The 16198-nt window shown below is 35.5% G+C and overlaps 2 protein-coding genes across 19 annotated transcripts in view; both read right to left on the reverse strand.

The window, feature by feature from the left end:
* Nucleotides 1–600: 600 nt before the first annotated feature.
* Nucleotides 601–11284, reverse strand: meltf (melanotransferrin). The gene is made up of 16 exons (XM_084129932.1): nucleotides 10997–11284; nucleotides 10642–10796; nucleotides 10291–10390; nucleotides 9483–9668; nucleotides 9240–9390; nucleotides 9062–9129; nucleotides 8549–8733; nucleotides 8242–8404; nucleotides 7985–8136; nucleotides 7464–7560; nucleotides 7039–7233; nucleotides 5100–5253; nucleotides 4934–5001; nucleotides 4305–4492; nucleotides 4038–4230; nucleotides 601–2125 (listed from the first exon to the last, which is right to left on the reverse strand). The coding sequence occupies exons 1-16, from the start codon at nucleotides 11043–11045 to the stop codon at nucleotides 2070–2072; spliced, it is 2160 nt and encodes a 719-aa protein (XP_083986058.1). The 5' UTR covers nucleotides 11046–11284; the 3' UTR covers nucleotides 601–2069.
* A 2707-nt stretch (nucleotides 11285–13991) lies between these two features.
* The window catches only part of dlg1a (discs large MAGUK scaffold protein 1a), a 128620-nt gene continuing 126413 nt past the window's right edge, over nucleotides 13992–16198 (reverse strand). For all 18 annotated transcript variants that reach the window (XM_084129827.1, XM_084129832.1, XM_084129829.1 and 15 more), the window contains one exon: nucleotides 13992–15770. In XM_084129827.1, coding sequence (XP_083985953.1) covers nucleotides 15664–15770 — 107 coding nt within the window. In that variant the 3' untranslated portion in view covers nucleotides 13992–15663. The remainder of the gene's footprint in view (nucleotides 15771–16198) is intronic.

A 16198-nucleotide genomic window follows, 5' to 3' on the forward strand; every position in this document is an offset into this window, starting at 1 on the left:
AACAAAAAATAAATAAATAAATAAATTATGCTAACGTTCCCATTAGGTTATGAAAACGTTATTTCTAAATGTTCTCTGAATGTTTAAATGCCCCTTTGTTTAAAACGTTCTTGTTATGCAAACGTAGGACACATTCCATTTTATCATTATGCAAACATTATGGGAAGGGATTGGGGGTTATACATTTAAAAAAAAATACATATATTTTTTTTTAAATAAAATTATATAAAAAAAAATTGTTCATAACTTTTTGAAGTCAGTTACATAGAAACGTAGATTGACCTAATTTGCTCCCAAAAAGATTGACTGCCTCTTGACTAACTGCTAGTGGGTCATAAGTGTTTAAGATCTTGTATCTTAACATAATAAGTTTATGCAACTGGTCCCATATAACATCTGAGAACGTTCCCTTTTAGTTGGCACAGTGCTTTACCCGGTTTTACAGCGTGACACTTGAAACTCTCCTTCAAGTTCATTTTAAAATATGACCTCTTCATAAACTTAACTGGATAATAACAGATCTTGACTAAAATGAAATCTTGGACATCACATCATTTTTAAATAACACAGGTCAATGAAAAAAAAAAAAAAACAACAACCCAAATTTTTATGATGCTTGTTTATTTAAAATAAGAGACAGTATGTTGTAATACTTGAGCAGACGCACTGGCCTGGCAACTAAATATTAGTTATATCTCAATCATTTCATTAAGAAATTGCAACCAAGAAAAAGCAGGCTAAACATTAATGCAAGACATTCATGTGTCAGCACATATACACTGATATGGTATCTGAACAACATATAAAAATAAATCTCTCAAAGAAACATCAAATTTCAAAGCAAAAAAGTGAATACTATAATGGAACAGACATCTAAAGCAGATGTGAAAAAGCAAGCAGAAGGGATGATCTATTATATAAATGATTCAAAATCTGCTGGAGGTCCATCCATTGTGGGTTTTAGACAAGACTCTTGTTAAGCCCCATCTGCTTGGACTTGAATTTCTACAAATGTTTAATGGATAGTATGAATGTTTATTTATCTCAGTGTAGGGGTTCACCTGACTAAAATGATCTGTATGAATATTTTTTTGGAATTTACAATCAGTTACTACCACAAAAAAGGCAAGCAAATTGTCACCTTTTTAATATACAGTTTGAGAACTTTGTTTAGTAAATGGAATTTAACATTTAACAGCTTTGCAACAATACTAACAAAATGCAGAGACAGAAGGTTTTTAATGTTGCAACAGAACAGACTGCACAGGCACTGGAAATATATATTTCTCCCCCAGATATGACAGCATTACTGAGTGTATCAGAATTCAACAACTTATTTCAACTCAGTGACTAATTATCAGATTGGTTAAAAAATTATTTTGGATTTTATATGCATGAGCTGCACAATGTGCTGTTGATTTGAGACCGCAAAAGCAGGAAAAAGCCCACTGAAAACTAATTTACTTCTGCTTTCAGTCTGGGGAGAATATGAGAGGAAAAGAACCTTTTCAATCCATTCAGTAGTAAAACTCCAGTGCATGTTGCATTCAACGGCATGATAGTAGTTAAAGAAAATCATCAAAGAGGAAAATACTAGACACAGCATATTCCCTGATATGGCATGTGCCTTCAAGTAGTTCATAGCATAATAAATGTTGGTTTTAAGTGCTGCAATAAACATTGTGCAATAAATATGTAACAGGCAAAGCATATGCACTGATATGGCTATTGCCCTCAGTAATTTCAGAGTAGAATAATACAAATGGTCATGATAATGAATCAGCTTTGGTTTAAACTTAAACTCTAGGTTAAAGAAAGACTTCAGACAACTCTTTGTGGTTCCTAATTTAAGACAGTCCTCAAAATCTCCCTCAGAAATCTTATCAGCCATACTACAGTATGTACCATTACAATCACAGATAAAATGCATTGCTATTAAGCATATTGTAGCTTTAAATTTGACATCTTGATTTGAACTTGAATCACCTATAGATATATTGGTACAGGTATGAAGGTCAGAGTCAAGAAGAGAAGACGTTGCCAAACCCCTGCTGTGACTGGCAGACCTGCTACAAAGCCAACAGAGACACCAGGGACATCAGCAGTAGTGAGGATGAGGACAACACTGCAACGGAAGAGAAACCAATGCACACACAGTGGAAAGAGTTACTAGAAGAATCCAAGTATTATGAATGATTTAATATTGAGAAATCGATTTTTCCTTGATCTTTTGACATGCAAGAGGTCATTGTACTATAAAAAATTCCTGTTTCAGAACAAATAACTTTAGTCCAAAAACAGCTTTTATTGAAACCAAGCCCCGAAGACAACACGTTTCAGATTTTGCCACATTATGATGTAATATTGCATATGAAAGACCGCCTCTGCTTAATCAGATCAGCGCCTACTTTGACATCACATATTTGGCCCCGCCTACTGCCGCGTTAGTGAGATGAGAAGGAGAGAAGAGAGATACAGAATCATGGGACTAAAAATAACATTACCTTCCAAAGGATCCTAATGCTAGGAAAGTGAATTCACATTGTTTTCTCTTAGTAGCATGAAAATAATCTGTTATTTAAAATGTGATTGAATTATATACAGAAAGCGGTCAAAGAACGCTCCCTTTACAATCATTGGAGCTGTCAATCACACAGCGCGAGTTTATCAGTGACTGGTTATCTGGACTCTCGCCAAAACTCCCGTTATAATCAACGAATCTCTTATTTACATTGGTATTTGTGGTAATTACAGTGGTAATTGTTTTTTTGTTGTTGTTTTTTTTAGGGAGGGGTTGGGTGTCTGTAATGTTGGATGGTTTTCTAATGGACCCTGAGTCTGTCAATAAAGTTGAACTGAACTTACATTGTGTTTGCACTGTTAGTTATGATGAAAGCATTTGTGAGAGTGCAGAAATCGAGTATTAATGACGAGATCACTGCATTCATGCGCTCAACAGACATGTCTCTCATTGGCTACAATGCTCATCACTGCAACATTTCATGCCACGATTTAAATATAATGCTATAGATCTAAATATGATCATAATCAACACTTTACACGTTTTGTTAATCTCGACAGCTGTAATAGTAAAAAACTTAAAGAGTTCCACTATTTCATATGTAATACTTATTTGCAAAGATGTTAGCCAATCACAGCAGTGGGCGTTAACACTGAAGTCTCACAGCAGACACGCCCCTTCCAACAGTGTTCAAATCAGAGGGCTAAAATCAGGGTAGAAAATGGCTTTTTATTTCGAAATTATGACCATTTTTTAAGTAAAAATCATACTAACATTATAAGTGCATCTCAGGAAACATAAAAAAAATGCAGTTCATGACCCATTTAAGTTTTTGTATGTACAAGACCGTTTTCTCTTGAAATTAGTGCATATATGAATAATAATAATTATTATTCAATGTAAAAACTTTACCATTAATGGGTTCTTTCCTGTTCTTTTATTTATTTTTATAGTCTATTTAATGGATGTATTGTATTAAATTATTATTACGTTTAAAAACAATTTTTATTTTATTTTACTATTAATGTTCTTTAATGTTTTTAAAGAAAATATTTTAATAAAAAACTAATATTATCATTTCTACTTCTTTCTTTTTTTTCTTTTTTTTTACATGTACGCATTTGGCAGACACTTATCCAAAGCGAGTTAAATTTCATTTTATCAGTTTATGCATTCTCTGGGAAGCAAACCCATGACCTTGGTGTTGTTGGCACCATGCTCTACTGTTTGAGCTACAGGAATGCTCAAACAGAATAGCACTGCACTTTTTATTTAATTGATTTTTACTTTTTAAAGAATGTATTTTAATGAGATATTTTGTACATACAAACAAACAAAAAAGCCTAGTAGAGAGTAATAGAATTAAAGATAAACAAAGTCAGAGTGTGTGAGAGAGAGAGAGTGAGAGTGAGAGTGAGAGAGAGAGAGAGAGAGAGAGAGAGAGAGAGAGAGAGAGAGAGAGAGAGAGAGACACATAAGATGAAAAAAAATATAGGCCTATGCAGATTGTCAGTACCTGTTGATGTAGCTGAACACTCCATGGCTTTAACAGCATCCAGGTAGCTCTGGCCAAGCCACTCCTCATACGTCTTCTTCTCTCCCACACCAATTAAAGTGATAGTTGAGTCCTTAAAAATCAGGTCGGACCCCTCATACGCTTTGGAGTCAAACATCTTGAAGCCTGAGGCAGCATTAACTCCAAAGAAGTTCTGAAAGATGCAAACCAGAAAGTCACACCTCCATTTTCATATTACCCTGAAAAATAACATTTGGCGTAAGCTACCTGGGCTTTGTCCAGAAGGCCAAAGATGAGGTGGTGGTTGGTATCGGGTCTTATCATAACAGCGTGGGAAGGGACGCGGGCCAGGTTGCACTTAGCGTACTGAGTGACTTCAGCACGAGACTCCTGAGAGCAAAGCAGCTGAAATTCACGGGAATCCAACTGTTCCGCCCAAGGATCAGTATTGTTTCCTGGAAAATAATAATTCTGACATGAGAGAAGCACTCGAGACTTTAACACACAAAGTAATTGTCTGCTTGCTGTTACATAATTCTCTCTGAAATTTCCTATGGGTTTTTAGTTTTTTTTTTTGAATAATATAATTTTTTGTTTCTTAATTTTCTCTCTGAAGTATTGTTAATCAGAGACCTAATCAAAAACTATTCTTCTTCTTCGTATTATTAAAATTAGACCAGTTCCAACCATTCACTTTTTTAGAAGTGTTTTTTTTTTTTTTAAACCGATTTGGTTAAATGAAAAGTACAATAGAAAATAAAATGTATTCTTATTATTACTGTTATTTATTATTATTATTATTAAAGATTATTAAAGAGCACACAGCAAATTAGCCCTGCAGTTAGGTGTTTAAGGTTTTTTTTTACTAAAAGCAAGAGAGAACTTCTGAGAATTACCATCTGTGTTCTGAAATACAGTGGAATGCTTGACAAAGGCCACATCACCATGATTTTCAACAAGGCACCTGGAAATATAAACAAAGATCATGTTCAAATATTTATTTGTCATGCAGATTCATTAGCACCAAATCTTTCAGATCTATTGTGCAGTAGAGTGGATTACCTAAAGGCTCCATCGTAACCGTCGTATAAGTCCTTGCCTTTTTCACACTTGTTCTCACCACTGCGGTCTCCAATGCACTGCTCACACAGATTACTGGGGAAACCGTTCTGATTGGCTCCAGGTACACAAGATGATTTAAAGAACTCCCCAGCAGCTAAAGGCAGATTCACACCCTCATTGCACTGATTGTTTTGGTATTCATATACAGCAAACAACAATATATAACAATTTGTGATCGCCTTTATTAATGACAAAAAAAAAAGAAGTAATTATTACATTATACAAATCTTAACAGATCACTAGGTTACAACGAGAAAGAAATGTTACTACTGGCTATTTGATTCACATAACTTGTATTTATTAGAGCAATGTGTTTGCAAATATTTAATCATGATATATCCAGCCTTGACCCTAAAGAGAATAAGCTGTTTGTAGAATGGATGGATGATCATAATATATATATATAATGTGGTCCAAATCTCTGAGATCAGCAATGAAAGTGCTTCTATTCAGCATTCATTTCTAATGTAATACAAAATGAGTCACACTTAACAATAAGGTTTCATCTTTTAACATTAACTAAGAATGAACAGTACATTACAGCATTTATTAGCCTTAGGTCATGTAAAGATATAGTTCAAGATATACTAATCATTTTTTTTTAATTTTTTAAAATCAAGTTGTCTGTTAACATTAGTTAATAAGCTGTGAACGAACATGTACTACAGAGCCCCTAAAGGGACATGGTGAAGGAAAAAAAATTATATGGGAGAAAAAAAAATTGTGAATGCTTTTGCAGGTTTGCCAACTCTCACGCATTGAGCGTGAGATTCACGCAATTGACACTTTTCACACGCTCTCACGCCACACATCCATTTTCTCACGCACAGAAAAATTGCGGAGCAAAGAGGTACCTACTTTTAATATTAAACTAATTCTCAGCTCTTAGATTTCGTCAATTTTATTACGAAATTCAGACAAAAATACGTTTGGCGCTTGTAAATGTGACGTGACAGATCGCTGAGCGCCTCAGTTCAAGTGCACGTGAACCGATCATCTGTTACTTTTTTATTTAAAGATGCAGTACAATTTACCGAAAGTATACATAATATCGACCAATTAGTGTTTTTCAACCACGGAAAGAGGTCAGTATAACAGCAGGAGAACAATTATGTCACATAACGTTACATTTACCTCAGGATCAGGAAAGCCATTTAATGACCATATCATGTTAACTGAATAGAAAAAATAGCTAGAGGAGATTTTGCTGAGCACTATATTACATATTTATTATATTTTTACTTATGTCATTAAATAATTGTTATTATAACAAAAACTGCATTATATTTAATTTAATTTATTTTTAACCTTTAATAATACCAGCAGATTGGGCCCTCTATGTTTACAGCATTAGGTGAGATTATTTTTTTAAATAAAATTTAAAATAAACATGTATCCAAATTAGTCAATATTGAATCAAAATCGGAATCAAATCACAAGAATGGAATTGAAATTTGAAATTTTTGTCAAGCAATAATAAAAACTGTATCCTACCAGTCATTGTACAATGTAAACATTGTAACATGTTGTCACTAAACTTCATAAAATTCTATTTAACCCCCTAACCCCCCCCCCAAAATCAAAATCAAAAGTGAAGACAAAATCTCATATTTTTTCCATCACTATGTAAAATCGTTTTTCAATTAAATAACATTAACAATGATTAATATTGCTGTAAAAAAATGTGTTGCTAATTGATAATTAAATTTAGCTATTGCATTAACTAGTGTTTACTAAGGAGACCTTATTGTAAAGTGTTACCACAAAATGTTTCATTTACAAATTACAAATAACAATTTGAGTGAAACGTGTATCTGAAACATTTAACTTTGGTCTCAGACTTTGGGACCCCATGGTATAAGTCCACTACATGTCCTACCTTGGGGCACTTGGCATGTCTCCGGTCTGATGATGCCTTTTTCTATTAGCAGACCCATGGGAATGTTCCAGCCTGCAGTTCTGCCATAACCTGTGTGACAAGAGCGCTTGCTCTTGAGGTCACTGAATCTCTGGATGTCTCTGTTGCTCTTCCTCAGCACAGCCACGGCATAATAAATGCTTCCGTCAGTGTCTCCTACGACAGAGAATCACAGTGGCTTGTGAAAATGAATCATCAGTTATGAATAAAACAGCTAATGTTTCATCAGGCACTGTTGAAAATCTTTCCCAAACACAAAGTAGTTACCTAGAGAGCACATTTTGAATGTTTACCTTGTACTATATTCAGGTAATTTGATATAAAAAGTATATGGAAGCATATGAAGCTGGATAAGTCAAAGTACACGGACAGTGTATGGCACTAACCTGTGTAGCTTTCTCCAACTGCAGGTTTTAAACCAAAACTCTTTCCCGCTGTGTAGATGTAGCCTCCATCAAGAGTGATGACATCAGCTTCCTTGTTCTGGAGGAAAAGAGTCACATTCCAATAGAGCACAACTTTTTCACCTGCATTGAGTTTATACAAATCAATTTCTCTACGGATAAAATTAAAAAGATTTTACGTTTCAGAACTTGATCGTTGCACTCTATTGCAGGTGTTATTAAGAAAAATGTAGAAAAAAGCAAGTATGGATAAGATGTTTTGATATTTAAATGACTGTTGACTAGCACAGAGGTGGAAAGTCCAGGGGTCAGAAAGTAAAAGTCCTGCCATATGTTTATTCCACCCATGAACTTAGCCAGCTGATTTCACTAATTAGTTCTAATTAGCTAGTATCTCCTGGCTGAAAGACTGTGCTAATTAGCAAATCCAGGTGATTGGAACAAAATACTGTGGAGGACTTTTACTTTCTGAACCTGGACTTTCCACCTCTGGACTAGCATACTTGTATTTTCTTCAAACAGTCTTCCACAGATGTGCCGTAGACACACTGAATATCAGGAATCAAATTTTTGCTTTTGAAAGCCACAGCCATGTCTGCACATTTTTGCTGCTCTCCACTAGACAGGACACACCATCGAAGTCGAGAGGGGACATCTATATAACACACACACACAACAGAGAAACAGATTTAAGCACAATTTATGCAAGAAAGAAAATAGAACATTTCTCATTGTTTGCTGAAGATGCAGAGATTCACACCTGACTTTGAGCAGTCCATAGCTCTCAGTATGTCATAGTATCGGCCCATCCATTCGATATAGTTTTCATTTCCAGCTTGGATAAATGTGGTTGAAGCGTCGCTGAACAACAAGTTTTCCCCATTGAAGTCTGCTGAGGAGAACATAGGGAACCCAGACTTTTGCTGAAGAGAAACACACAAACACGTTTAAATGAAACAGTACGTTGCACAACAAAATAAAAGGTACATTTTGTATTCACTCTATTATAAAATAATGAATGAATCCTAACGAAGTCGAAAACCTTCGATATCACTAAAGGATCATACCATTCCCTCACGCAACATGTTGTAAACCACCGAACTGCTGATGTCAGTGTGGACAACAACCCCCCTTGATGGCACTCGAGCCAGATGGCATTTCTCATAATCACTGACTGGACTGCGCGTGCCGTCCCGACACAGGAGCTGATAGTCTTCAGAGTGCAAGTCGTGAGCCCATGATTCCCCCTGACCTGACACACAAAGTTAAAAGATGTATTATTAACTTCATATACAGATCACAATCTATCAGTTATCCATAACACAATATTAGAAGGCCCCAACTTGCTATAATAACAGAACTATAACTATACTGTATTCATGTTAACAAATGGGACCTTATTATTATTATGTATACTATTATTATTTAATTTACATTGTGTTAGTTTATTACATGTTGTTTTATTAATATTGTTATGTTAATTCTGTTTAACTATATCTATTTTTTTAGCATTCTGTGGCCCCCTTGGAAGTTTGGTGAGGCCCCCTGGTTGAGAAGCACAGACTAGACTAAATATTTACCATCAGTATTCTCGCCTACAGTGGTGTGCTTTACAAAGGCGACATCACCTGCATCCTCAGCCAAGCACCTGTGAAGCCCAAAACATCAATTTACTGACATACTGAGAATATTTCTCACTATCAAAGCTGCAACTGCACCAGATTTCAGTGTAGTATGATGTGACAAAGAATATGGTACCTGAATGCTCCGTTGTATGCATAGTATTTCTCATTGGTGCTCGGGTCACACTTAAATTTTCCAGTTTCATCTCCCACACAGAGCTCACACAGGGATGCAGGGTCGTCTTTAGCCCCTGGGATACAGCTGGCCTTAAAGAAGTCAGCAACCCCTAAAAAGCCAAGATAATCCACAATATGCTTTTCCATCTGAAAAAGGCAATCTGACAATTTTTGATGCGCTTCACCAAAAGTAAAGGAGTACCTTGAGGGATGTCACAGCCCACGGCAGACATCATCCCAGTGTCAATCAAATACCCTAGAGGGATGTTCCAGCCAGCTGTGCGGTTCTTCCCGGTGTGACAAGACTTCTTCCCCTTCAGACTGTTGATGTTGATGGCTGAATTTGTCTTTTTAACCACAGCAACACCGTAGTAAGTTATTCCTTTCCCTGAAAAACATTTGTGATTTATTTTAGTCTACATTTTATGTTGATCTAAAAGTTGAATTCTTCCAGATAAAACAATGGATGGTCCATAACATCAGTACTTTTATTACAATGTACATTTATAATATTTTAATTATAATAAGAAAATCAAATACAGATACAGGCATCATCTGTTAATAATCAAACTAATGTTGCTGCTAACATTTAATTATGTCCTGGTAACACTTTACAATAATGGCTCAATAGCTATCATTAGTTAATGCATTAACTAACATTAACTAACTATAAGCAATACATTTGTTACTGTATTTGTTCATATTTATTAACGTTAGTTAATACAAACACAGCTGATCGTTGTTTGTTCATGTTAGTTCACCTAATGTTAACAAATACAGCTTTTGATTTTAATAATGTATTAGTAAATGTTGAAATTAACATTAACAAAATTAATAAATGCTTTCGAAGTGCAGTTCATTATTAGATAGTGTTAACTGATGTAGTTAACTAATGGAACCTTATTGTAAAGTGTTACCTATGTCCTTAATCACTGTCTTTCCATTTCAACAGAGTTCATTGGTACAACTTGCATAATCTGGTATCTTGAAAATAAGGACATTGATCATACCATCTGCTCCAGATTCTCCAGCTGCAATTTTGAAGCTGGCTTGCTTGCCAATGTTGTATATGTCTGAAACACTGGCTGAAAAGGCATCAACTTCTTTTTTCTGTCAAAATCAATATTAATCACAAATGCAACTTAGTTATTCAACAGGCTTTTACATTGTTAATACAATTATGATTTCAGTGTTCTTCTGCAAATAAAAAAACACTACACACTTTCAAAGCATGCTATCTGAGCAGAGACATATCCTTTGTAAAGTTTTTTTGTAAATTATGTGATACTATAAGCCTCCTAAATATTAATGCATAGATGGATGACAGACATGCAGACAGACAGATAGATAGACAGACTTACGGTGAGTTTTTGAGCACATTCTGCTTTAGATGAGACACGGACGCACTGTATTGCTGGTCGAATTGAAGCACTGGTGAAGGCCTGAGACATGGCTTTACATTTGGACTCCTCCGCCTCAGAAATAGTGCACCACTTTATCGTACTCTGCCCTGACACTGCACAAAGTAATGTATAATATCATCATCATAATTTTCCCCTCAAAATGTTCTGATTTCCTGCTCAGAACGCTGCTAACATTAAAAACATAACAGCGTAGAAACGTATAGCTATAATAATTAACCTGAGTGGGATGGGGAAAATCATTTTTTAAATGTCAAAATCAAGAAATCAAAATCAAGTTTTAAATGTTTCTTACCATAATGCGTGACTGCAAGCAGAACACTTAGAAAAGCCCAGGTGTCCATCTCTGACTCGAGAGTGCGCAGATGTTGTTACTGTACTGTGTTACTGTAGCTTTATATCTGAGAGTCTGTTGCAAAGTCCAAAACTCAGCCCTTTGACATAACTAAACTGGAAATGGTACCTTATCATAAACGATATACCTCTACGTGCAGTCACATTCGAAATTTATAGACTATAATATGACTAGACACGAGGACTCAAAACGACACGTCCAAGACGGGCGTACGTCCAAGGTGCGCACAGAGGGGTCTTTCATTCTGGGAAGCTCCACCTTTTTCCATAAGAGAATGGAAAGGAGACTCTGAATCAAGTGCAATGTCATAAACCCAGGTAAAATAATAAACCCAGAAAAATAACTTTTAACCTTGAAAAAGAAAATTGCTATTTCAAACGAGCAACTTTCGTCAAACGTAGGCTAGTTTAGATATGTTGTTCAAACTGAAGACAAAAAGCGTTAAGGACACTTTGATAAACGGCAAAAAGGCGGTTTAAAAACAAAAAAACAATTATATATATATATATATATATATATATATATATATATATATATATATATATAGGCCTATAATTTAATCTAAAATTGTCCAAATATAATACTTTCTCTAGCAGGCTGTGAACAAAACATAGCCTTCTTCAATTAACAAAAGTGAAAATGCATCCGAGACGCAATCACTTTTATTTTGGCTGCATGACTTAGCCTACTTACGGCTTTAATTTGCATCCGTTGTAATAATAAATCAAAATTTTACTGTCATGTTTCACACCATTACACTGCTCAGCTCTTGCCAAGGGACAAAAGTTAATTGTGACTGCTTTACAACAGGAAGGAAACATGCTTGACGACAGATATAGCAATAATACAATACTAGCCTACTGCACAATTTATTGTGGCAGTGTTTTAACTGATCTCCAAGACTTCTATAATATTTCTTAAAGTGATAGTTCACCTAAAATGAAAATTCGTCAACATCCTCACCCTCATGTCGTTCCAAAACGGTATGACGTTTATTTCTTCTGTGGAACGCAAAAGAAGATATTTTTAAGAATGTTGGTAACCAAACATTGGAGAGAAGAAAAAAAAAGAAAGAAATTTCTCAAAAGGGCTCTCAGCGTGAGACACGCTCTCCTCACGCCACACATCCATTTTCTCACGCAGAGAAAAAGCATGGAGCAATGAGGACACTGACACCGACAGACAAGACAGAGCAGTTTACTTTTGATATGAAACAAATTTTCAGCACTCCGTTTTCTGTCAATTTTATTACGAAATTCAAACAATAAATAACGTTTTGGCGCTTGTAAATGTGACGTGACAGACCGCTGTACCGCCTCGGTTTAAGCGGCAGGTGAACCGATCTCACTCTTCTTTACTATTAATTAGTCAATAAACACGAACGAACAATAGGTATGTTGAAAGATAAAGTACAACTTACCGAAATGTATACCCTCATACATAATATCGACCAATCAGTGTTTTTCAACCGTGGAAAGAGGTCATAAACAGCTGGAGAACAATATGTCACGTAACGTTAGGCTACATTTAACGTTACGTTACCTCTGGAAAGCCATGCAGGCTAAAATTAGCTATAGAGGAGTATTTTGCCAAATATGTGCACTATATTACATATTTATTATATTTTAACATATATTGTTAAAATATTATAACATTATTATAATAAAAACCGTATTATATTTGAGTTGTTATTGTTAACCTTTAATAATAATAGGCTACCAATTTATACTCTGCATCTGTCAAAAAACTGAAGCGGCTCACTGATAACCCCTTTGTGAGAAACACAATTAATGTCTGGCACAATGTACAGTAATTTCTTGGTGAATCTACTTTGTTTTCAGGCTTTTCACCAATATGGGGGAATGATAACTTTTCTCCTGGGAAAAAAGACCAAGGTTTTAAAATGTGGGCAACAAAGGGCATTTGTAAAGTAATGGATCTATATAAGGAAAGTAAACTAGCTTCATTTGAGGAACTTAGAAATGAATATGATATACCTCGGACGCACTTATTTAAATATTTACAGTTAAGGAGCTTTGTTTATTCACAGACACATTATATACAACCCCGCTTGTCCATGTTAGAAAACCTAGCTGTGAATAATTGTACTGGCAAGGGACAGATATCGTTACTCTATAACATCCTGGTGAAAAACCATAAAGACTCTACTGAGCATAAGAGAACTCAATGGGTGAATGACTTACAAACAGATATCTCAGAGGAAGACTGGAGAGAGGTGTGCTCTAGAGCACAACTTTTAACAATAAATACCCATCTCAAACTGATTCAATATAATTGGATTATGAGGACTTATGTTACTCCCGAAAGACTGAATAAGATGAATCCTAATATTCCTGATATCTGTGTTAAATGTAATGTCGAAAAGGGCACTTTATTTCATTGTCTGTGGAACTGCTCAGAGATACGAAAGTTCTGGAATGAAGTTTCTTGCATTCTTGGAGAACTGTGAAGTCGAGGAAACTCTGGAAACTTGAAGGCTATATGTCCCTAACTGTTGATACCTCCTAAGCTGTGTATGATTATATAATGTCGGTTTTTTTTCTTTTTTCGTTTGGGGTGGGGGGAGTGGATTCTTTTATAGTTTGACTGTTATATGTTTTTGTAAACTGTTAAAATTCAATAAAAACATGTCTATAAAAAAATAATAGGCTACCAGCTGACAGGGCTGTAGGCTATGTTTACAGCAGTAGGTGGCGAGATATTTTCATTGAATCAATATCGGATTCAAATCACAAGAATTGAAATTGTGAAATTTGTATCAAGGAATAATAGAAAAAGTATCCTGCCAGTTATTGTACCATTGTAAACATTGTAACATGTTGTCACTAAACTCTAAACTTCTGTTCAGTTACCAAATGTTTTGACAATCAAGTTTTGTTTGTAAAAAAAAAAAAGATACAATCAAAACACTGTGTATGAGAAAAAAAGTTTTTATTAGCTGTTCTCCTCTTTGACAAATGGAATGAATCAAGTTGGCAGATTATGTACATAATCTAGTCATAAAAGTGTGTTAGAAAGCCATGAAGACAAGTTAGAGAAGCAATCTTTTAGAAAACAATCATCTCCGAGTAACTTAAGAATGAAAAGGGGATGCTGTCAGCGCGGCCCCTGGTGGAGAGTTAAAGGCTTGTGTTAGAGAGTGGCAGAGCAAATCTCTCTTCAGCTATGGGTAATCGACAAGTTCACATACATGGAGGCAAGAATCTCCTAGCCTCTAACGTTTACAGCTCATGCTAACTCTGACATTTTCACAATCCCAGGTGAAAACAGAAAGAGAAGCCCTCTCCTCCGCTTCTCACTCATATTTAATGTGTCAAAGACTATTGCTTTTAGAAATCATGCAAGTCACATGAAAAAGTAAACATGACATAACTACATAGGAGAGAGAGCTGAAGACTACAAACTGCCAACTTGAGTTTTTTCATATTGTTTGAGCAGATGCAAATGGAACACCACCATTCAGCCCAGGTGTCCCGTGAATCAGTGTTGTTTTTGCATAAAAACAAACCATAAACAACAAAAGTGATGGAGGTAAAAGTAAATGAAAATATATATATATATATATATTTATTTTTATATACATACACACATATTTATATGAGTGTATGTCTGACATTATAAAGAAAATAATTCCCATAGGTATAGAGTTTAATTAAAGCTCAATATAGACTTTTATTATAACAAAATAGGCAGTATACTGAGGGATTGAATATACATTACAATTTATACTCTCTTATTTGCATTGCTGTTTCTTGAAGTAAGAATATGTCATCACCTGGATTTGAAAGATAATCATAAGCCGTTCCTTTCTTCACCTCTACTCCCATATGCACCATGATTAAAATGTACACAGATTGTTAAGACAAATAGACATTTAATATAAAAAGAAGAACTTTTGTGCCAAATGTTTTTGTCCTCTTTGTGCACTTGTGACAAAACTGATCAGCTGTGTAGAGCAAGTGGGCTGCTTGATTTTACAAAATAAACGAGAGAAAACAAAAGTAATATGACGGCAGCAGTTCACATAGCTCAAATCTGTCTGACAAAAATAATAATATATGAACATATGTTAAACCAAAAAGAATAATCCAAACCATGCTCTTAATGCAAAAACATGCAAAGTGTTGCTTTATGTCTTTTCAGAGACAGACATGAAAGCTTTAACTTCTGATCATATTTTGGGGGGGGGGGGGGGGGGACAAACCAAAATGTATATAATGCATTAACTCATTGGTTTTCCTTCGAGAAAGTCACCTCCCTTAAACATTAAGGAATCTGTACCGTATAATCTGTCCAGTAAGTCGCTGTTCGGGCATGTCTCCTCCCACCGGAGGATGAAATGCGGAGATTGGGATGCGAGTTCTAGACAGCAGTTTCAAAGAGAGGCATGAGAGAGAGAGTGAGAGAGAAGTGGCTGTAAGACCACCATGACCCCAAGCCCATCCAAAGAAAACATGTTTCCTATGCTCAGGGGTCAGAAAGCCAATGTCAGCAGCAGGCCAGGTTAGTATAAAAAAGAAAACGGGGGGGAAAAAAAATACAAAAAAAGTTGAAAGAGGAATAAGGTTTATTTGTCTCCAGCCATCTCACAACTTCTCTTTGACTGGTACCCAGATGACCGGCCCAGATTGCTCCTCGATGATCTGCTTAACCTGGTTGTAGATCTCTTCTAATGTGTCCCCTTGTACAATGGCTGCAAGAAAGATAAGATCAACATCGATGTGTAATACTGTACATTTCACTCTAAGACTGAGACTAAGTACATGCAGCCCATGATGATTTGCCACTGATGCCAAAAGTTGTCAATCCCTTTAATAAAAAGTCTTGGTAATATTACAAAAATCAAATGCAAATAAATGTCCTAACAGTATCTTAGAATACTTTAAATTGTTGTGTTTGTGCAGTCACAGGGGCAACAAAGGACTCTTGTTTACGGTCAATACTGTAGCGATGTATGAAGCACAGCTCATACAGAAGTCATTTTAAAACGGAGCAGCTTTCATTTGGTCAGCACAATGAATTTGCGTGACCAACTCGAACCCGTTGCGAAATCTGCTTGGGGAAATGTTGCGCCTTCACACAAAATTCCTATTGAAATGACTGGATCAGACCCGCGAAAAC

This window comes from Abramis brama, assembly GCF_963993115.1.
Source record: "Abramis brama genome assembly, chromosome: 11".
In the NCBI taxonomy this organism is placed as follows: domain Eukaryota; kingdom Metazoa; phylum Chordata; class Actinopteri; order Cypriniformes; family Leuciscidae; genus Abramis; species Abramis brama.

Excerpts from the sequence above, each read along its gene's own strand:
- meltf (XM_084129932.1), bottom strand. The coding sequence starts at position 11,045 with ATGGACACCTGGGCTTTTCTAAGTGTTCTGCTTGCAGTCACGCATTAT. Across the intron at positions 10,797-10,996 it reads GCTTGCAGTCACGCATTATG|TGTCAGGGCAGAGTACGATA; the intron begins GTAAGAAACATT and ends TACTTTGTGCAG. Across the intron at positions 4,493-4,933 it reads TGTATTTCAGAACACAGATG|GAAACAATACTGATCCTTGG; the intron begins GTAATTCTCAGA and ends ATTATTTTCCAG.